The sequence below is a fragment of the Chelon labrosus genome, assembly GCF_963514085.1.
Source record: "Chelon labrosus genome assembly, chromosome: 9".
In the NCBI taxonomy this organism is placed as follows: Eukaryota; Metazoa; Chordata; class Actinopteri; order Mugiliformes; family Mugilidae; genus Chelon; species Chelon labrosus.
In genome coordinates, this window is record NC_140359.1 from 16,355,900 (window position 1) to 16,379,024 (window position 23,125).

General features: G+C 43.5%; 1 protein-coding gene across 1 annotated transcript; it reads right to left on the bottom strand.

The window, feature by feature from the left end:
- Positions 1 to 375: 375 nt before the first annotated feature.
- hip1rb (huntingtin interacting protein 1 related b) lies at positions 376 to 17,838 on the bottom strand. The gene is made up of 32 exons (XM_084551648.1): positions 17,528 to 17,838; positions 11,293 to 11,356; positions 10,153 to 10,295; positions 9,906 to 9,962; positions 9,732 to 9,812; positions 9,556 to 9,632; positions 9,283 to 9,344; positions 8,608 to 8,748; positions 8,409 to 8,466; positions 8,006 to 8,081; positions 7,718 to 7,888; positions 7,563 to 7,618; positions 7,381 to 7,453; positions 6,811 to 6,994; positions 6,634 to 6,722; positions 6,422 to 6,538; positions 6,242 to 6,343; positions 5,846 to 6,040; positions 5,214 to 5,361; positions 5,020 to 5,106; positions 4,812 to 4,919; positions 4,491 to 4,627; positions 3,861 to 3,971; positions 3,691 to 3,749; positions 3,540 to 3,570; positions 3,348 to 3,410; positions 3,082 to 3,182; positions 2,512 to 2,617; positions 2,215 to 2,338; positions 2,063 to 2,124; positions 1,631 to 1,861; positions 376 to 1,548 (listed from the first exon to the last, which is right to left on the bottom strand). Exons 1-32 carry the CDS (start codon positions 17,618 to 17,620, stop codon positions 1,540 to 1,542), a joined length of 3,216 nt encoding a protein of 1,071 aa, XP_084407774.1. The 5' UTR covers positions 17,621 to 17,838; the 3' UTR covers positions 376 to 1,539.
- Between the last annotated feature and the right edge of the window lie 5,287 nt (positions 17,839 to 23,125).

Below are 23,125 nucleotides of genomic sequence, written 5' to 3' on the forward strand. Positions count from 1 at the left end.
ATTAGATCCCTGGTGTTAGAAAGTCATATGTACAACCGATCCTGAAGGCGGCAGCAGACTTCCATCCAAGTCCTACTGCGCATGTCATGATATTACCTTCTGTGCCCATCATTTAGCTTTTAAAATACCCTACGACCCTACATGGCACTTTAGAGACAGGCTATAATAAGCAATGCATACTATTTCGTAAAATAATTTATTTAAATATTAACTTAACTCATTCTATATTTGAACATATTTTTTTGTTATAGGCCTTAAATACAATCAGCTGCAGTTAAATTCAGCTGCCCTATGACATTGTTGAGAAAAACACTGAATATATACCTAAAAAAAAAAAGAAAAAAAAAACTTCATAAGATGAAGAAACACAAAGGCCACGTTAAATCAAACATTTATTGTTCATTTGTCTTACATTTACACTTCTTACAAGGAGAAACCACCAGTATATCTTTACTAAAATATATATTAATAGATCTGAGTGTATAAAGACATTTTTGTACTGAGGAAAGGACAGAACATAAAAAGATGCATTTTAAGACCCTGTAAGAAAAAAGCTCCCAGAGGCAGAGAAGAACTGAAACACCTTGATATTGATAATTAACTAACCCTAAATCTTCACCTTCAGCCTAAAAGTGTAATTTGATAATTAAGGACACCTACATCCAATATTTGTGTACAAGCATTACAATCTACCTATATGATATCCAGGTTCTTCTCTAGTAAAGGGACATTCAAGAGATGAGTGTAGATATAAATTATACTTGGTGTGAGTTGTACACTCCTATACAGACTGTATTGCCTTTACAGGTATTATTATTTATGCATTGGTACAGCACATTTCAAGGCAACTGAGACAATCTTGTATTGTTGACAAAGAAAGATGTTTTGCACAAAAGAAGAACTCCGTACATCGTGAAAGGCAAAGCCAGAGGTATGTAAAACTTGCAGCAACGTGGACACGCATAACGCGATTCACCTTTTTCTCCTCACCACAACATAAATAGCATGAAAGTGTTCATTAAGAAAATTGTGATGTGCTCTGTGATGAATGTCCCAAACGGTGTGCAAAAAAAAAAGGCTGTCCAGGACATGATCAGAACTACTGATGAGATATGCTGTCGATTTACGGTCATCATCAAGGTTTACATTCTAAAAAAAGGAGCAGTAGTGCTTGATCATTTAAAATGGTTAGTAACACAGAAAAAAATAACAACCTAAAAGTATATATAATTTAGCCTTTTTGTTCTTGACGCCAAGTATTGAAATAAAAAGGTTATATGCCTTGGATGTGTTTATCTTTTTAAAAGATAAGATGTGAAGACAGCATATTCCTTATAGGCATCAAGTGTCAAAAATCAGGCTTCTGGTCCATTTTGGCAAACACAAAAAAAACAAAAAAAAGTAGTAAAAGAAACAAGAAGCAGGATGAGACAGAAGATTGTCAACATGTCACTTAAAGGAATTTTACGAAAAGGCCATCTTTCTCTTTCTCAACCCAACCATCCTGTCGTGAAGAACTCTCATCGTCTGCTCAGACATTTACTTAAACTGCAACATAAAGAAGAATAAATTAGATTCTCCAACAAGTTGCATCTTTATTTTCTTTCTATTATGCTTTCAAAGCCCTTACCATAGATTTGGGTCGGATGTTGGGTTTCTGGGCCAGCGCAGGTTTCTTCGAGAGGGCAGGCTTGGTGGGTTTCGGCGACATGGAGACGGGATGGACCAGTGAGGAGGTTTCACCGTTCCCCTCAGGAGCCTGCTCCGGGGGAACTCCGGCCAGGTCGTAGTGCTTCTTCCTGAGCTCGCCCAAACGCAGGCGCTCGTTCTCCAACAGACTTTCTAATTCTAGCACCTTCACCTGAGGAGCAAAATAAACCGGTGGTTGGCTACAGTCAAAATGTTTTCTGCTGCATTTATTTAAGTCCATCATGTCTAATCAGTAATATTAGAAACTTACACAGCCACCACATTAAATTTAACTGAAGAAATATGAGTTATGGAGGTTTTCAGTATGTACAGTACTTAACCTAAATAATAAATGTCAAGGCTCATGACCTACCTGAGACTCCATTTCTTCTTTTCTCAACTTGATGAGGGACATGCCAGAGAAGTCCATCGTATCTGCTCGTAAAAACGTATTTAACAGAAATATTTAGACAAGACGCTCAAACTCTGTGATGGAGCTCTAGTGTCCAATCAGACGGTACTCACCTTTGTCCTCCAGGTGCTCCAGGCCCGTCCTTGTAGAGGCCACCACATTAGCAGCCATTTCGTTCACATGGCGAGAAGCCTGCTGCAGAACCGTCAGCTTCTTGCTGTTGCGATCTGCCTTAACCTGAGTGCAGAGGAGAGCAGCTGATTGAGACCAGATAATCCAGTTTAAAATCTTTGATGTGTTAAATTAAAGAGTGTCGCAAGAGGTGAAACTCCCACGTTTGTGAAGCATAACACAGTATTAAGCCGTATTCAGTATTACATAGTACTAACAGTTAAAGATTAGACGTTTACCTTTGAGGCAGCGACCAGCTGTGCAGTGCTCGCAGCGATCTCATGAGAGCAGACGATCAGCTCCTCATATTTGCCGGTGTGCAGCACCACCTTATCAGCAGACTCCCTGCCAGACAAAAACACAATACCGCTTCAATTAACTTAACCTGAAAGGGCACAGCTCTGCACACTGCCTAATTACTATCAGTTAAGTCAACACATTTTAACATTAGCGAATCATTACTTGGCGTGATTCATGGAATGAGTTGATTTCCCTGCATGGTTCAGGGGAAACTGGGATGGTTGCAGTGTCTGAGCTGTTGTTAAGCTGTGGTCAGGCACATCTAAACTTCTGGCACTGCCCCTGCTCCGACTACAGTAATAATATTTGTGCTGTCTTTGTTGTACAAGGTCACAGCTATCAGCTCTTACTGTAGATATATTAGCCAAGCTTCCTGGTTGATTACCACAGGTTGTGTTTGCAGTAGCATAATTAGTTTGGCATGGCATTGAAGGTTGTTAGATAAAATAAATTGTGTCTAAGAATATAAGAATAAAAACTGCAACGCTCTGCATAAGCTGACAACTTACACCATCTCCGTGGCTCCCCATCCTACCGCCTTGGCAGCAGAGATGAGTCCCTCAGTCCAGCGAGAGTTCCTGGCGTAGAACTCCTTAATGGTGGCTGCACCCTGGACAAGCAAAAACATCAGCGCTGTTAGAGGATATTTCTGAATGGAACAGAGCAGCCCACTCTTGGTCTCAGAAGAGGAAAAAAATAAATAAAATAAAATAAAATAAAAATAAAAAAAACAAGCTGCCACATTTGGATTCAGAAATAGAAGAGTCTGACTCACCCTCCCACTCTCGACAATCTCCTTCTGCAAGTCTGTGGATGATATGATCAGCATGCGGATGGCCTGAGGGAGAATGAAAGATGTGAGGATTGAAAGACAAAAAAAAAAATAATTATATCAATCACTTATGTTCATTGGGATTTTAATTAAAAGTAGGCCATTGTGTGCAGTAGTGCAAAAGATATACTGTACCTTCATCAGGTCTGTGCAGCTGAAGAGGATTCTGCAGAAGAGATGAAGACACAAAAATCTAAATTAATAAGGTATAGCCTTTTTCTTCAGTGACAACGAAGCATCTTCTCATAAGCTGGTGTTTAACTGACTTAAAAACAAACAAACAGACCTTTCATTGACCTCCAGTTTAATTCCTGTAGTGTCTTTTCGTGCCTGATTCATCATTTCCTAAATACAAAAGCATATGAAACACATATCGGTTACATCGAATACACTGTATGATATTACTCTCTGTTCATTACAGATAATGTATCTTAAAGCAAGATGCACTCTGCTTACATCAATCCTGCGGACTGCCTCCTCAATAGCTGCTGATGTTGCAGCCATCTCCTTATCGACCATATCTCCCAGCTCCTCCTGACGTACGTCCATGCCTTTCGGCCGCAGCTCCTACATAGAAAACAAAACTTATTAGTCGTGTTTTTTTTTTTGGTGGAAAACTGAACCCAAAGGTTCCAACACATCAAGGTGATTATATTACTGCACAATAAGTCTGAAGCAGCAGCCACGTGTTTCCACAAAAAAGTGAATAAACAAATTGGAAGAATTACCAGAAACCTCATTTATTCAAACCGAATTGTTAATAAGAGCACACTAAAATATCTTCACGGTTTAACTATTGATTTCTGGTCTCCTTAGAAGTCACAAAATGAACATGTTTACTTCATAATTCTTAAATTCGGGATCCTACATGTTACTTGCGAGATGCTGGATTACTGTGATACTGTAAAGGGTTAGGAATGTTTAAAAGAAGTGCAGCAGATCTACATCAGGTTACTTCAGACTAGACAGATGCTAGTAAAGTCTAACAACAACATGGTTGTTATACACATGCTGTGCATATCTTGAACCATGGACTAAGGGCACTTTATTTGTCTGTAATGGGAAAGAAATTATGTTTTCTCTCACCTGGCCCAAGTGCAGGATCTTCTGAATGATTACGCGAACGGAGGCTGGGTCGGCCCTCTGGAGTGTGGTCTTGGACTTCAGCTCCTTCAAGTACTGCAGACTCTCTGTGGCACAGCCTCTGCAGTTCTCCGTCAGTCCTGCAAGAGCAGACATCGTCATCCAAGTGCCACACGTCAGCAGTCTTTACTCAGACTTCTAAAGTTATTTTTTGTACTGCTGCTTCTGCATAGGACGCATTGTTAAATGCAGTTCCGATGCGGTTCAAACATGCCGCCGTATGATCTGCGAAATTCCTATGAAATAAAATAGAATATTCCTTACGGTCTGCATGGTCAGTGGGTGCCATGTGTGCAGTGGCGCTGCCGTTAATAATTGTGTCCGCAGCCAAGTGGGAGAACTGGGTCAGTGCCCTCAGCAGCCCTCCAGCATCTGGTCACGAGAACATACAGTAAGAGAGCGGAAGAAACCGTAAACACAGAGCATCATGGGGTCAGCAGGATGAGTCAGATCAGAAGCAGAGGAAGCTTACCCCCCATGTTCTTCAGATAATCTGCATGGCCCTTCTTCACTTTGTCGATGGAGCCCAGTGTGGCCTCCGCCCGACTTATGAGGTAATCTGCGTTCGGAGGAAAAACACAATCTCTGTTTAAGCGTCTGGTATTATTTAGTTATTTATTGCCCAACTGTTAATTGCAGTTTGAAATGACAGCGTAGGAGTCTGACCTGGAGAGCTGGTGCAGCGTATATGAAGGGGATCGTCCAGCTTGGCAACAGCGTCTTGGATGATGTTCTCGGCTTCTGTTATGGTGCCTTGCAGCAGAGCAAACTGCTCCTCCAGCAGCTTCTGCTTCATCTGCTGCTCTTGACTTGTCTACACACATATAAACAGACGCAACACAATGTATATACACAGTATAGATATATATGTGTGTGTATAGTTCACTACTTGCCAGTGTAGAGTTTATTAATTGGATGCTTTTGTGCTTCAGTCCAGTTACAGACCTTATCCTTAAAAATACTTTATTCAGGTCGAGATGTTTTCGTGAGGTGCTTATGTTCTTATTAATTAATATTAACCTGAGAAATTAATAAACAGCCTCCACTTTAAACCACAACTAAACATTTTCAGTAGCTGCTGTGGCTTTGTAAATAAGATGTAAAAAAATGTACTTAAAGTAGAATCACATGGTCGAGTACCTACAGTGGCGCTCAAAAGAGTTCACAAATAAAAGGCCGAACTACTTAAAAACATATGTTGCTCATTTGTTCTTCTTCCAACTTTTTCACAAGGAGCTAAAATGCAACCGAAGTCTGATTGTCACAGTGCTGAGCTGGGCTCTGCCGTCCTGACTGACCTTCTCCTGCAGTTTGCCCTGCAGCTCCCCGAGCTCCCTGCTGCTCCTCTCTTGCTCCTGCTGAAGTGACGACTGCTGCAGCTGCGCAGACTGCCGCAGAGACGACAGCTCCGCCTCCTTCTCGCTCACAGATCGCATCAAGCGCTCCTTCTCTGCCTGCAGAGCCGTCATCGAGCTGCTCACTTGCTCCGACGTCTGGCGAAAACAGAGAGCAAAGAGGGAAGCCAGAAGAGGCAGATGGCCGTGAGTGTCGGCGGGAAAGTCCATCCGGTAATGTGTGGCGTGCCTCAAGCTTCAGATCACAGGGCTGGTGATAACTCTGAATACTAAATGAATACGAATAAGCTGGACACCATCAAGGTTACTGCTGCGCTGACACGCTGCAGGTGGGCTCACCTTCTCGCTGGTCTGCAAAGTCGCCCTGATCCGCACCACCTCTGCCATCTTCTCCTCCAGCTCTCTCTTCAGCCTCTCCACCTCGAACTTCTGCTCCTCCAACTGCAGTGGCGACAAAACAACACTGAGCGCACGCGTCTACACCAGACATGCACGCTCCAAAGGCAATTCAACACTCACCTTCATGTCTGCTTCTTGTTTTATCCGATCCACTTCAAAGGACAGCTGCTGTTTGGTCCTCTCCACTTCTTCCTGCGTCTGCTGGGTTACTGATAGCATCTTCACAGTGTCTGCACTCTGTTAACACATTAACACATTAACTGTCGCCCACACACGGCCAGGTGCTGACATCTAATTAAACATCTCTGGACTGCTCTGCAGCCTGTCTGTACCTTCCGAAGTAATTCAGCGTGGCTGGCCACCAGCTCTGTGTGCTTCTCTTTCAGTTTATTGTACCGTTGCTCAGTGGCCTGTGACCTTTCTGCGCAGAGGAGAGAGAGAGAAGAGAATTTTTATCTTGTTCAAGATAACAGCGCCCTCAGTAGGACGGCGTTAACTGCAGATCTTACTTTCGGCCTCAATGAAGGTGGTCTGTAAGCTCTCGTGTTCAGCGTTTCGGCGGCGGGTTGCCTCCAGCTCCATGCGCAGCTGTTCATTTTCCACAAGGGCGCGTTGTTTCTGCGCACGCTGTTCCTCCAGCTCTGCCTCCAAACTGTTGATTTGAGACTTGAGCTGTGTGATGTAGCGTTGAGCCTTTGGGAGGGGAAAACAAGGGATCTGAGTTCAGGAAAAACTGGGACCGACGTAAATGGACGTTCTTTAATATTCTCATTAAATTACTACTCCACAAGATGCATTTATTTGTCACACCACTGGTATCAGCTACCTTGCATTCGCATCTTTTTTACATCACGTCTGCTTTTAGAGGAAAAGAAAAGACAAGTGGACTTCTGTCACACCTCTTCTTCAGAGGCTACTTGCCACATTCTACATGTAAGGAGTAGGATCTGCATCCGCCCAACAAATGACCCAGATTCCTTTGCACATAGATAATCATGCCCTCTGCTGTCACACACACACACACACAGAAAACCGTCTTAAACCCAAGCAACAGGTTATTCAATGTGAACTACCCCTACCTCTGCTTTGACTCGTTCCAGCTCCGCTCTCAACAGCTCAAGGTCCCGTTTCAGGCTCTCAATCTGGAGATCCCTGCCAGGCAGGAAACCCACTGTCATAATGTGCTGGCACAGACAAACCGCCAAAACCCAAATAATCAATTATACACTGACAGGCTGTGGTGAAAAACTCTCTCACTCACCTGTCATCAAAGCCTCCATTTGGAGGTCCAAACGCCTGATCAAATATGTCCAGTTGCTGACATATAAAATAAATAAAAAGAAATGAATTAATATGACAACAAGCTGACACAGCGTCATGGCTTTAACTTATACATCCATGCGTGTTGGCCCATACCTGTGGCAGCTGTTGCTGTAAGCTGGGCGTTGAGACTTCGCTGACCTCGATGAGCGGCTCGGGTTCATCGTCGTCGTCGTCTTGTTGCTCCGGTTCGTCCTCATCGGGGATGACCACCACCGGCTTCACATGTTTGGCCAAGGAGGCAGCGTGCAGGAAGTTGGGTGGGTGCTGTCGTGTTTTAGAGGAAATAATAAATTCTACGTCACTGCAATCTTTGCCGAATTGCAACAGACATCAGGTTTTTGGGGAAGACCTCCGAGATGGAGGCTGCGACTCAACACTTACATCAGGCAGCTTGGGGATCTGGATCAGTCTCTTGAAGTACATCATGTCTCTGGCTCTATTGAAGAAGGTCTTAAGGCTGCGGGAGAAAGAACAATGACTCAGATGTTCACCTCATATGAAAGCACAAAGCACATCATAATGACATAATTTCCGTTAACTTATTATAGGTGGCTTTCCTCTGAGGCCCCTGAACTCTGCAGCAACCATAAATGTGACAATGACGCCAACTGACACACGGATAAAGGGTGGGGGAAGGGACGCAGTGGTTAGATTTGCATTAGTTCAAAGTGCTGCGGTGACTGGGTGAGGCAAGATAATGTTGCAGACTTCCTTTGTTGAAAAAAGACTAAAAAAAACCCTTTAATGCAGTGACTCTTGTTCGTTCTGGCCTGGGGCAGCCTACCTGTGGAACTGGTCATGGAAACGTTCACGGTGACCTTGCAAGGTATCAGCAGGGAGACCTGAAAATACATGACATGATCCAAATTTGGCAATGGTTAGACACACACAAATAAACGGACATCAGCTAGAGAACTTTCTACTGATTTTACAGACAAAGGCTCAAGCTGAATACATATTTTCTGGGTGACATCGGTCCTTACAGGCATGCAGCTTGAACAGCAGCTTGACGGTGAAGTGGTAGAGGTGACTACAGTCCTGGATAACTTGGATGAGTGGAGCCAGGCGACACTGGCCGGAGGTGAGAGTGGAGATGGCAATGGATGTGTTGAGCTGTCGAATCACTGGGAGAGAAATAAAAGACAGGAGCGTACAGTTAGAAATATTTAGTTTTGTACTTTGATTTTCTGAAATTTCTGTGAGGGATATGCAGCAGCTGGACTCTAAAGGATGTTGAGGCTCAAACTGTGGTAACGCCGAGACTGAAAAAGCATATGCGGGTACAACCACATGCCATTCAGAATACAGCTGCAAAATTTGTTTATGGTGTTGAGACGTGACTGTGCTACTCCACCCTGCAAGCTCGGGAGGAGCATACCATTACGGCTAAATGGGAGGAAATCAACTTAATGTCCTCTAATTACAGGCATTTCCTCATCAGTTAAAAAAAAATACAGAAGACGAGCTAAAACTGGACCTATAGTCTATGCGAAAACACACAAGTGTCGCTCGCAGTAACCCCATTCTCGATAGGCTCCTAGGTTTTTGTGCATAAATAGATAATGTCAGCAGGCAGCGGCCCTCGACCGCAGATCACGTTTCCCTTGCCTCTAAGAGAAGGGCGAAGGCGAAAAGGTGGGAGGAGTTTTTGTATTCACCTGTCTCTGCCAGCCGCAGCTCCATGTCCATGTAATCAAACACCTCCACTGTGAGCTGGAACCTGCATGAGAGAAGTTGATACCTCGGTTACACAGAGAAGAGGCCCCCCACTCAGAAACAATGACGGCGTGACCCCGTGAAATGAAAAACTAGCGAGGCTCGTCGGCTCATTTTATGAACAAAGTTCTGCTTGGGGCCGGTGATGATTGGAATATTTAAGGCCAAACTGATATTTACATTAAATGAAACTTTCACTGTATATTGAAACTCACACATTATTAATGTCTGTCCCCGCGGTGCGCTCCAGGACTTCATCTGTGGCCTCCAGGTTGGGTGGGATATCTGAATGCTGCATTGAGGTGCAGTTTAAGAGGTTAAGTTTCCATTCCTTAGCATAAAAAGCATCATCAAATTCACATGAGTGACAGGAGACGGAGGACGAGCTCACCTTCGCGTGAAACTCCAGTTTGGTGCAGAGCAGCTTGGTATACAGACCTACTAGCTGTCCGTATCTGTCATGGAGGTGGGCCTGGAAACAACAGGAGCCGCAAAAAGCAAGAATTAACATTTGCCGTTATTGAAATTGTTTTTAGAAGTGCAACAAAAACACGCCAAGACTTACCCACATTTTCCCTACTTCTACAAGAGAACTGTGATGTCTCATGCAGTCTTGTAGGACCTGCGAAGGTGAGAGCCTGAATTAACAACTGTGTGTTTTAAAAATCTAAAAGTTTACAAGCATTACATTTAAATCAACATTCACTTTTCTTTTTTTTTTTTTTTCCCCAGTTTCATTTCCAGCGTGTTGCTGCTTCACCTGTTGCCACGGTTACAAACAGGAAGTCAGAGGAGAGTGCTTGGTGGCTTACATTGCTGTGCCCGTCACGCAGGACTTTGTGCAGTACGTGGCAGAACTTCCAGCTAAGGATGGAGCTGCTGGCCAGAGGGAAGCCCAGAGCATAGGACCAGAAGGTGTAGGCTCCCTTCTCCCTGTGAGTCCCCAAAATGATTCCTGTAGTCGTCACCGTTAAGGCTGAACCATTATTTTTGCTGGTAAGTATTAAAAGGCACACTAAAAGTAAACAACATTACAAATCTGACCTTTACATCAAATTCTAGCTGGTATGCTACAGGTTATTCCACCCGGCAGTCTACCCCATTGCAAGATAAAGGTCGTTTCCAAACTGCTGTTTCATGCTGACTTCAAAATGTAAGAATGTGGTTTCGCTGTCAACACATTAGATCTGTTTTTCCAGAAGAAGGAAATATCACGGCCGACCGCATAATTACTTTCACTTTAACATATTTCGCCATATCACATCATGTATCTTTTCTGCGCATCCGTTTCCTGCAACCTGCTTTAAATGTGTTTCGCTTGTAATACCATTTATAACAGAGTGGTTTCCAGCGTTATCAGCACTCATCAGGACGATTATTGATTTAAGAATAGCCACTGACGCTGGACAACATTAGTGCTTCAGATTTGCTGCTGACGCTGACCTAAATTTTTAATTCACATATTTGTACCGCCACCAAAACATCGGTCCATAATCAGAGAAAAAAATAAAAGAACCTGTAGCTTTATCTCTCAGGCCGATTAGGAAAATCCCGTCTGTGACTAGTTCACTGCAGCTGACCGTTCCTTGACCACAACATTAATAAGTCTGACCATATCACCCCAATTCTTTAACAGCTTAGCTTTCTTCCTGTCAACAGAACCGATTTTAAAAATGTGCTTCTAAATGGTCTGAGCTCTGAATATACTGTAGATCTGACATGCTTTCGTTTTATCAACCGTCCCTCGGGTTTTCAGAAATTTTGCCAGATAAGGCAGCAGGGCATTTAGTGCTTGAGCCTCAAAAATATTGTACAGTCCTGCCAGACAGTCCTGATTTGCATTTTGCATCAGTCAAGAACATTTTGTCTTGTTTAGCTTTCAACTAGATCTGTGCAGAAAATCCCCACTGATGCAGATTCTGAATAGTTTTTGGAATTATTTTTAAGGATACGTCGGGCATGCTTCTCCTTCACGGGCGTCTCGGTGGAGGTGATGGCTTTGCTGATGCTGTTGAGCTGTAAGAAGAGGAGAGGGATTAATGTTAGATCTTGTACGTCTTGATTCTCCACCCACACAACAACCGCTACAGTCATACGACAGACAATGAACACGTAGGTCATAACAAGTTGAACAGAACCAGCAGTCAAACACATGACAACCTGTTGTGTACACACGGTGTCGTACAGACGGGAACTCATGCTTTGTGGTTAGACTGATCCAAACCTGACGCAGGGGGAACAAGCAGTTATATTTCTCACTTATTCGAATGACTTAAAGTTTATGTAATGACAAATAACCACAAACAGTTTGCTGAGATACATATCCAACGTTGTTTTTCATATCCAGTGTCCCTAATCTAACATGTGTGAGCCTTTTGTTTAGTGTAAAGTGTTGAGCTCGGGTCAATGGAGGCAAACCCGACATCGGACGATAACATCTCTAATCATCCCGCTGGAGATGTCGCCACAAGACACAAAGCTCTGTAACCCGTCCAGCAGGTAGAACAAGTGTCGCTGGAGCGGAGAGACAGAAACACATATGCTAGGTCTCTGTGTCACACATGCTAGGTTTTATTTCAAGCAGACTCAGGTACGCAACAGGACATGCTTGTGCATTATGGTCATGTTGCATAACAGTGGTCACACCCTAGTCTGTGCCAATTACATGATGGTTAGTGGTTAGGAGTGTGGGAAGGGAAAATATCAACTGGATATCTTCAGCTACCCTGCTGAAGCACTCCTCAGCAAGAGAATGAATCCAGCAGCAGGGCTACCATCCTGTTTTTGCATACAACCCTTTGTGATATAAATTACATTCAAATTCAACAGTGTGACTACACACACGATTAAAGAAAGACTTTCGCATAATTTCTCCCTTTCATACACAAAAACTAAAAGAAAAGCGTTGTCGCACACATGTGAGTACACTGATTATCTTCTAAAATTCATGTTCAAGCCGACTGGAGAATGCGGCGCAACTACCCATTGATAAAAATCAAACAGGGTACACCGTGATGTCGTCTTTTTTGGATCACAATCGCTCACGTACAAACACAAGACAGTGAAAGCTGCTGCCAGACAGAACGATTACCCACAGCTACCGCGACGCCACCAATTGCGACATTGGGTTGCAGTGTTCTGTGGTGTTTTATCTTACACACACAATTCAATGCTGAGATTTGTCAAGTTAAAAAAAAAAAATAAAAAATTAATCAGCACAGCCGAATAATAAATTCACACTACAGTGCGGTGTCCCAATGATGTGTCGAAATAAACCAGACCTGCTAGATCTGTAAGCTAAAAACCAGCCGGATGCAGTTTTCTGAAAGGGAACAAACTGGATAAATATGTAATGATTATTTCAAAAATCCTTATCTGTAATTACTTTTATATTTGGAGGCATGCGTCAAGCCCTGGGCAATTTGTAACTACTAATAACTAGAAACGTAACATAAATGTGTCTCTACTTGTTTGCCTTGTGTCTATTTGAACAGCACAATGTGTGTAACCCAGCTTCACCATGTAACTATTATATAAGAGAATAATCCCACACAGAGTTTAGACATTAATGCGGCAAACTGTCCAGTCTCAGCTTCTTTTTTATCATAATATAAATCATCTTCCTTGATAAAAACGTTTTTAAACATGTGACCATAAAGGCTACAGACACACGACAGCACAGGACTCCAGCTCTTTGGTCCTAACCTGAAACACTGGTTTAGAAATCCATGCCACGTATTTGTTTAAACCATAATCACACACCAGCGTCAGAGGCCCTTAACCCAACAAAACACTATAAAAGCCGCTTTAGTGCATTAGAAACCTGGGAGTCACCACTCTGATCCACACACAGCCACCAAAACATACATGGGCGCACAAGAGAGCACAGAGGGGCTACTGTGGGTGAAAACTGAGGTTCAGAGTGAGACATGGGTGTGCTGGCTCTCCCCGCCTCCTGCTGACGCAAATGAGCCGCGAGACCCTCGTTTACACTGGGCGAGTGCAGGGGGCTAGCATGGAGGTCCGTGTGACAATGAGGGGTTTGTTGGGGGAGGAAGGCCGACAGCTGGGGCAGAAGATTGGGTTGGATGGGGGCCGCGCTCTGGCACACTGAGCCTGGCACAGAGGCCTCAACAGATGGCTGCTGAGCAGCGAGGCTGCAGGGAGACTCTCATAGTACATTCAGAATGGCTGTCAGTCAGAGAGCAGCGAGACACCAACGAAAGGGACAGAAAGGAGAAGGACATCAAATGCAGGACAAGAGAGGGAGGGCAACCGAATACTACATAGAGTTCACCTTCAAAAGAAGTACATGATGGATAGCTACTGTCTACTGCAGCATATACCGTACCCAGTTTCAGGGTCACTTGTCGAAGCACATACCCTTACATGTCTTTGCTCAGGGCCACAATTAAAGTAATGGAGACTGGGGATCAAACTAACAACCCTCCAGTCACCAGTAGGGCTGCAGCTAACAAAAACTTTAATTAATGATTCATTTGCCCTGCAAGATATCATCAATTGTTAAAAATGTGAATATCCACTTTTGAAAATACATATATTTCTTACTTAGAATATAACTTTTAATTGATTATGATAAATAGTAGCCAATGTACTCGTCAGTTAACTGTTTATATTACCATTCAGATTCTCAAACTGCTTTATTTAATATTTCAGGACTACTACAAATTATTATAGTTATTTTAACTAAGACTGTGAGGTTACTCATTGTTTGCGTAGCTCTGCTAGTACACACAAAAGCTCGCTATCGAGCCTCACATTAGCGTAAACACTGCCACACACAGATAATTTCCTAAAGTCATGGTCAAAGGTAAGTCAGAAGACATTCAAACTCTCTACTAACAAAGCTAGCCTGTCAGAGAGATCGTCTGTGTGTCTGCATCTGGTTCAAGTGTCACTAAATCTCCTGACCAACAGAGAGGAGAAGTGAGAGAGAGAGAGAGAGACAGGGAAAGCCTGGACTAATCCCAAAGGCCTGCCATAAGGTCCAGCTAGCATTACTGTAGTAGCACACTAGCATCTTAGCCCTCGCACACCAAACACTGTACACCGCTTTAACACGACGCGTCTCTGCTTACCATGTCATCTCTACTCTTGAGCAGCGTGTCCATGTGCTTGGACATCCTGGTTTGACACGGCGTGTGAAGTTAAGGAAACCGAAGGCATCAACGCCACGCCAACCAGAGCTGCTTCTCACTGCTCATAATGCTCCGAGGCAAGAGCACTTATTGCAGGTCCTTATCAGCTTAATTCAACAGACTGCTGCCGGGGATCTGGCAGACAAGGTCACACTCAGACGTGAACACAGCTTCCCACACCTATTAGCCGAGGTTAGCTTCGTGTAGCACCAGTAACAATGATGGCAATTCAGTGTCACAAAATCAACTGAGGGAATGCATTTATGAAGGGTCAACTATTTCTGGCACCACTTTCACTGAACGCGTAATTTGTGTTGAAATGATTTTCTCTTTCACATCAAATGGTTTTGCAAGACATTTCATTCTCTTCTTATTGTGTCGCCTCCTATGGGCGACCGCCTCTGCATCCTTTTCTAGATTAACGTCCCACGGCCTCTTCCCGCATCATCACAGGCAACAAACCCAACCGAGCCCACACTGGATGTCTTGTTCTCCTCCCAACTGCTCGGCCGCCCAAAGAGAAAGTAAACGGCACACGTGACGGCGATGCGTATTGTGTACACACGATCAAAAGATAACAAAAGCCCTCCACCAGCCCACACATCTACGTACTTGTGGCGTTTGTCTGATGCTGTGCAAAAGATTCAGATTCAATCTCACCGGTGACAGCTACACATAAGACGCACATCTTCTCCTCACTTAAATGTCACCATGGCCAGTTTGCATGGATGAACCACTGAATGGCTGCACAGATTATTAGATTATAACCCGCTTTTGTGTCTAATTAAATTATGTATATCACGTTAAAATATTCAACAAAAGGCAGCTTGTCCTTAGATTGCTTCTTGACCCGTTTGCCGAGCTGCCCATGTGATTCACATGATGTATGGATAAATGCGGATGACCACGCCGTGTTCAGGACTTTGTCATTGGTGTGTTGTCAGTGACAACTCCCAGATAGTACATGCATCAGGAGCACGTGTTGTGTCAATAATGTATCACAGGAGAATCACAGGTGCATCTTTTAATAATTTTACTTCTCACACTTGGCCGGAAATGCTAAAGGTCATAGCCTCACTGCAAAAACATTCCATAATGTGCACACACACACACATTATGGCTAAAAGGCTTTTAATTCGCTCTACACCTACTCAGTAGCTGTTTATCCTCGGCTACTCCCTTCCCCCCTTCTCTCTCTCTCTCCTCTATCTCTCTCATGGGCGCTCACTCGGGCAACAGCAGCGAGGGGAAAGCAAACACTGCACACAAACACACAGGCCGCTGTGTGAGACGTTTCACCTTGGTGCCGAGGTCGACGGGAAAAGCAGAGAAGGCAGGAGGGGAGACAGCGGAGCGAGAGCGGAGAGGAGCAGGGGACGAGTTTCAGTCGGTGCGCCGCATGAATCAGCAGTACTGATAAAGTCTGTGACGGGGGAAACGTGCAGCCTCCCTCCTACACACGACCCGGCCACAATTGAAAGAACACATACCTGAGCAACGGCTCTACAGTAGTGTATTGTATGTGGCAATAGTGAGTCCACTGAACAGCTTGCAGTGGGAGGCCGTAGAGAGAGAGAAAAAGGTAAACCTTAGCCAATCAAGAGTCCAGATTCTCCCTTATATTTCATTTGCATGTTACCAAGTGAATCCATTGAGCTGAGCAGTGGTGACAAGCTTCCTTGAAGCTGAACTCGCCGAGGCGTTTCATTAACAAGAAAAGCGGTTCCAAGCAGGTCACCTTACTCCTTTCTAAATTTACAGAGAACAGTTTTCCACACAACATGCCTTGTGCAACGTTTGTTTCACAGCACGGAAACCACCAAGACAAAAACAATGGCTTGTTTTGAAAGCCAAGCCATGTTAACATTTGGTGTTCTGCTCAAAGAATATGGCGCAATATGAAACGTGCGAACTCACAGTTGGGATGGGACTGGCTAAAAGACACTTCATTCTGACCATAATCACAGGATTGCATATACTTTTGTTTTTGATATTCTAAGAGGTGTGGCAGAAGACAAATACCCAGGGCTGCAAAAAAAAAAAAAAACACACAACTCAGCTCCACCTCTCCACACGTGCTGCAAAAAGCAAACAACAGGGGAGAAGCTCAACCCATGTCAGATAATTAAATACCAGAGGTGCTGTAAGTCTGAGCACACGGGCAGGCAGCTCAGCAGTTTGTTTAGTGACTCGGCCTGCACATTTCAGTCTCACGTCAGACCGGGGTGTGTGCGCTTCACAAGCGTGTTTGTCTTCAAGAATTCAGTCAACAATGCTTCGACTCTACCGGCCTCTTTCTTGCTTCTTTCTCGTGGGAAGCATGTTGTTCTTGGCGTACAGCTGCTGCAGGGGATAACAAACGGGCAGGAACCACACACACAGAAAAAAAAAAAGCACCTGTTGTATGAAGAATGAGGCGAAGCTGCATTCCTTAGAGGCAACAAGTTAGGAAGCAAGTGAAGTATTAGCGAAGGATGATGTGTTAAACATTGTGTATAAAAGGAGACAAATCTACTTTCTTTTTTGTTCTTGTTTCCTGGGGGCTGCATCCAAAAAAAAAAAAGAGGAGGAGGAGGCGGTTACAGATATGCCTGTAATGGAGGAAAGGTGGCCAAACAGGAAGGACCAGATCAGCATGATCCTATGACACAGACTCCCAGTGAGGAATGAGTGGTGGGACTACACCGCTGACTTATTTTTTTTTTTGGCAGCAAAACATTTACTTTTAGTTCAGAGTGTCAGAATGTTTTAGCAATTTGTCATCAACTTTGTCATCATTTCCAGCTTTTCCACTATCTTCCAGGAAAAGTTGCAGCGCTGGCCAGATTAAGACACAGAAAGCAGGTCTCTGAGGTTACCGGAGTTCATCCCAAATCCTCAAAGTCACTTCATTCATTCATGTTAAAGTGATAGCTGTGAATGTGGCCTATGCGGTAAAGGCACGGGCAGGCCCCGAATAAAGCGCAAGGATCCCCCCTCGCCCGTCCCACAGCGAGCATTAACCCGTCCGCTCTTTTTTTAGATTTACCTGCTGCTTGTCAAAATGCTCCCTCTCCGCGCCGAGGTTGGCCTCAGTCCGCCTGGATTTCACCCGAGTGGGCACCTGTCTTATGCTGTTCATCCTCTCGTCTTCACAACGACGGCTTCGGCTCGTAGAAGGAGTCACTCCTCCACCTCTTCCCTACAGCAAGAGCAAAATAAAAAGAACCAAAACGTCCGAAAGAGAGGAGGCGAGAGCGCGTTCTTCTGCTTCTGCTTCTTCTTCTATCTGGACTCCGGGCTGTGCGTGAATGTGCCACGGACATCTCCAAGCTGCGGCTTCATTACTGCTGATGCACCACGGCTGAAGGAGGAAAAGCAAAAGCGAGTCAGTGTGTTTGCCTTGCGTTACGTGGATGGATCCTCCCCCCAACCATCATCATCATCATCATCATCATCCTGTCTTCTTCTGCCGCCGACATCCTCCCACGCGTTATATCTTTCAATTTGTTTTTTTATTTAATCTACATCTACATTTAATCCCCACAACATTCGTTTCAGGTCGTATTTCCCTTTAAACGCTGCGTTTCGTTTCGTTTCTACTGTTCTGTGTCTCTCTCTCGGCCGTGGGCAGCCATTACAATGAAATCAAAACTGGATTAATTCTCTTCTAATCCGGAGAGATTGCACCTGATTTGGCAACAGTCAAGCACTGATGACACAGAGCAGGAAATTAAACTCACATCTAGATGAGTGGATTTGCCTCGATTCATTTATTTAGGCTTGTGTTGAACAGATCAGCAGGTGAAGTTGCATTTACTTCTGTCATCAGCATTCATTCGGTTTAGTTTTGAGGATTACTCCTCCTCTGGGTGTAGGAGAAGGTGAGTTCATTCATTTGTCGTCCTCGCTATGAGTGTCACAGTGTCAAATTCTCCACCGTTTGTGGTTCAGATTTGCTCATTCTCTCCGTTATCAAGCAACCTGCCCCAAATTTCACTTCTTGAATGCTTGGCCCGACTTCACCCAACTCTGCTGACAAACCGCATGACCTGCAGCATGTGGAAAAACCTGATTCTCGGTTTGTGTCGGTCACTGCCTCCTCCATCTTTTATCAGAAACAATCTATTCCTACACACACACACACACAAGGCAGCAACACTTTACAATATATTCAGTTTTTTTTGCAATTGATTCATTTTATGATGAGCACACGCTTCAGGTTATCTTTCTTAGCTTCGTCTCTCTTCAACCCACCACCCAGAGAAACACTTCCTTCGTCTCCCGTCAGTTCAGTGCTCCTCAAGGTTGCAGGACTAGAATTTCACGTTGGTTGTGCTGGGTGGAGCGGCGGCCGTGATGTTTTGTTCCCAGGTATGCAGGTGGAGGAAACACTGATGGGACAACAGGAGAAGGAAGTGTCTGCCCCGCAGGCCGAACTGGCTCTCTCACATTCTTCTAGCCGCTCCGAACAACGCACAGAATCCGAATCAGAAGTCTCATCCCATGGAAGAAGAAAAAAAAAAAGGACATCTGATGAGATGAGAATGAAGATTGTGAGAATGGTTAAGTGAAAACTTGCACAGATCTACGATGGAGAGATTGAACGTTCTGCCCTCATTCTCCACAAGTCTTCCATGCCTTTTTTCATTCATTACATCACACAGTAAAGCACGATAAGGAGTTTTAAATGAACATCCTGTGCATAAACCTTTAAAAAATACTAACGGATCATTCATTAAATGCTTAGCAACAGCCCCTCTCTAGTGCATTTCTCATCATCCGACTTCTTAGCATACGAGGCTTTTGTCACTTACAGCTTTTCACAAATTATTAGGGACAAAAATAGATTTGTCGCTACGTGATTGTCTGTGACGTCTGACCTGAACAGTCACACTTTCCTCTTTCGGTCGCAGTTCATTTCTCACTAAGCGCAACCCTCCCATTTACGCACCTCGGCTGACTCATGGAGCCATCCTTCGGAGAGCCTGTACTGACAGCGACGTTTTCAAATGTCATCCACTAGACAGCAGCAGAGGTTAACATGTTGACCGACCGCCTGACCTCCTCCGTTTTGTCTGGCATCTGATTATCAAATACTGCGAGAGTGAATTCACAAGCAGTTGCAAAAGAAACATGACGCCAGCTGAGACTGTTAACAAAGAAAGGAGAAGAATTCCTCCACAGAACTAATTGTACAACACAAGCCACAAATAAAATAGACAATAAACTGTATTTTTTTAACCAGCAAACGCACCTCTCTAAACACACACAAAATGCATTAAGGAAACAGGTGTTTGCAGAAATGCAACCACAAATAAACCAATCTCAAAGTCCTGCAAGTCCCTCCACTCGGCTTTGCAACAGAGGTGTGAAAGACAGCCACAATGACATTCTACATCTTTATCTGCCTCATCAGTGGCACATCCCTATTAACAAAACTGCAGCTATTGAGAGTTTATCTACACACAAGATCAGCCACACACCAAACCCTCCCTTGGAAAGGGGAATAAATTAAATTGAATTAAATATTGGTTTGTGCCACATTGCCACGGCATCCCCTTTGTCTGAAAGATTCATTTGTTCAGGACATAAAGCTCCTTGCGTGACCACATTATTCACACATTTTAACCCGTCTAGATATTCTAGGCCAAACTTCAGTTTCTGTTTCACTTCATTTATTGTTTAAAATACTGAGAAAAACCAATAGGCGGTCGTCTTATTCAGAAGTCTGGACGCCGCCTACTTTTTCACATGTCTGGATGGACACTTACTGAAGCTGATGACTCATAAATGACATGAAGTTTCCAGAGTACAGACACTGCTGGGCTGTATAGCATCCTCCACATAAACACAATAAACACATTTACAATTATCTATACACTCATTTACACTCCCTGGCCAAAAAAAGAAAAGTCACCACCAAAAAAAAAAGATCACACACTCTAATATTTCGTTGGACCGCCTTTAGCTTTAATTGCAGCGTGCATTCGCTGTAGCATTGTTTCGATAACCCTCTAGATAGATAGATAGATAGATACTTTATTAATCCCGAGGGAAAATGTCACTGCAATGTCACAAGATTTATTTCCATCCAGTGTTGCATTCATTTTTCACCAAGATCTTCTATTGATGATGGGAGAGTCTGACCACTGAGCAAAGTCTTCTCCAGCACATCCCAAAGATTCTCAATGGGGTTAAGGTCTGGACTCTGTGGTGGCCAATCCATGTGTGAAAATGATGTCTCATGCTCCCTGAACCACTCTTTCACAATTTGAGCCCCATGAATCCTGGCAGTGTCATCTTGGAATATGCCCGTGTCATCAGGGAAGAAAAAAATCCATTGATGCAATAACCTGGTCATTCAGTTTATTCAGGTAGTCAGCTCACATGACCTTCTTCCATTGCTGCATCGTTGCGCAGTTCTTGACCCAATTTTAGTAGCTTCTGCAATCTCCTTAGATGCTTTCTTCTCAAACAGACTAACATCTTTTCCACGATGATGGGGTGTGTCTTTCGACATGGTTGTTTAAGAAAAGAGAAGCTGCTCATTGCATCAGTTGGGGTTAAATACGTGTTGCCAGCTTAAAGATAATCATCCATGCAGTAATTATCCAACAGGAGGCTCATACCTATTTGCTTAGTTAAATCCAAGTCACGACTTTTCTTTTGGCCAGGCAGTTTATTAACCAGCGGTTTTGTATAGTTCTTCTAGGGCTGGGCGATATGGCTGAAAAATGTATCACGATAAGTGTTTCATATCAGTCGATATCGATAATTATTGATTTTTTTTTTTTTTTACCTATTCTACCCAGACTTCTCAACTGTGCTGAGCGGGAGCATGTCCTTCGTTAAATGATAAGCCACTGCATCCGTTATTTCTTTATATGGCTTTGATGTTTTTTCGTATGGCACTGCTGCCGTGTACCTCTTGATCAGAGGTTGTGCTAGAATTTTTCGTTGTCTGTCATTTTGACTGACAGGGTCATAAAAATCCCGTCATAACCCATTTTTACCCTTCACTTTAATTTTTAAAAAATGATAACAATGACATATTCAATAGCATTTAATTTTCATTCATTTTTAATTAATATTCAGTAGCGGTGGAAAAAAAAAGATCGGCTCATATAACCGGCCATCAAAGACGACTCAAGAATCATGAATCTATTTAACCGGCTCAGTTGAGTCCTACCACGTTTGATTGATATAACGGCACCATTCAAACATCTTACATCTCACTCGGCAGAGAAACAAAACGTAGCTACTACCCGACTTGACCACTATCAAACTAAGGCACTCACTCACTTAAGCACAATACACAGAGAAACGAAACTTAACCGACTCATAACCGCTGCTCATGGATCCCTGCTTAACCGAGTCAGGAGCCACTCACTCGGCCGGCAGATAAACAAAACTTAACCGACTCTTACACTACTAACCAAGAGAGAAAAGAGCCAGTTAATGTGCTCACTCGCCACCAAGTTTGCAGACAACATCGGTATGACTCATCTGACTTAAAATAACCAAAATATTGCCAAACTGGTGACATGACCTTTCCTTTTTTTTTTTTTTTTTATCTACAATTTCCTCTCGCGCTGTCGCTCTCATATTCACCTTTCACTCCACGCCGTTCTTTTTTTGTTGTTGTTGTTGTTGATGATGCCACCAACCTAGCTGGGCCGTGATAGGTCGAGAGGCTATCCCTTCCTCTGCCTACATCCTCCAGAATGACTTGCAGTCCTGGCCCGGGGTTTTCATCCTATTTTTCTCTAACGGAGTTCACGTGAAATTATCGAACAATCTGTCGAACGTATTTTCTATTGATATCGGTGTCTATCGCGATATATATCGTTATCGTTTTATCGCCCAGCCCTATTATGTTCTTCCTTTGTATCTTCTTCACACCAGTTTGAACTCATGCATATTTTTGGTCAGTTCTCTTTTACCTATTTATATCTGCATCCAGCTGCGTTTGCAGTCCTGTCAATCTTGACCGTTTTGTTTTTTTTTGTTGTTTTGCTGATGCTGCTGCCGCCCAAGCTTCGCAGTAGGCCTAGATGTTAAGGGGAATGAAATGTTGCATAGAAACGATGAGTTGATCTTTAAGCACTCGACAGAAACTCTACTCACGTTCTAAAGGTCCTAAAAGTGGTGAATTAAACCATCTGTAAATAGCGATATCGTGCATCAAAGCTGAGAATAGACTAGGCGTTTTTTTGTTTTTTTTCCCTCCTATGGTTGATTTTCTGCTTTGTTATTCTGCTATAATAACCCGGACTAACTCGGAAGATGTTTCAAATGAATTCTGCAGCAGCAAAATGTGCGAAAAAAAGAGAAGAGACTAAAGGTCATAACAGATCATCTCCTACACACTTTACAGTTCTTGAAAAAGACTCAAAAGAACAGATAAGAATAGGTACACTGGAAACAAGAAGTACAGTCAGCTTAATGTAAAGCAAAAAGGATGTTAGTTCTCCAAAAACAGGTCCTCAACTGAACTATATCTCTTTACACTGTTATATTTCCACCTGTGAAGGTATTGTAAATTCAAAACTGCTGCTAACAAGGACATTTCCCATACATGGGATAAATAAACAATGTCTTATCATGAAGCTCTTTAAAGTCTTCTTTAAGCAGCAGTCATGCC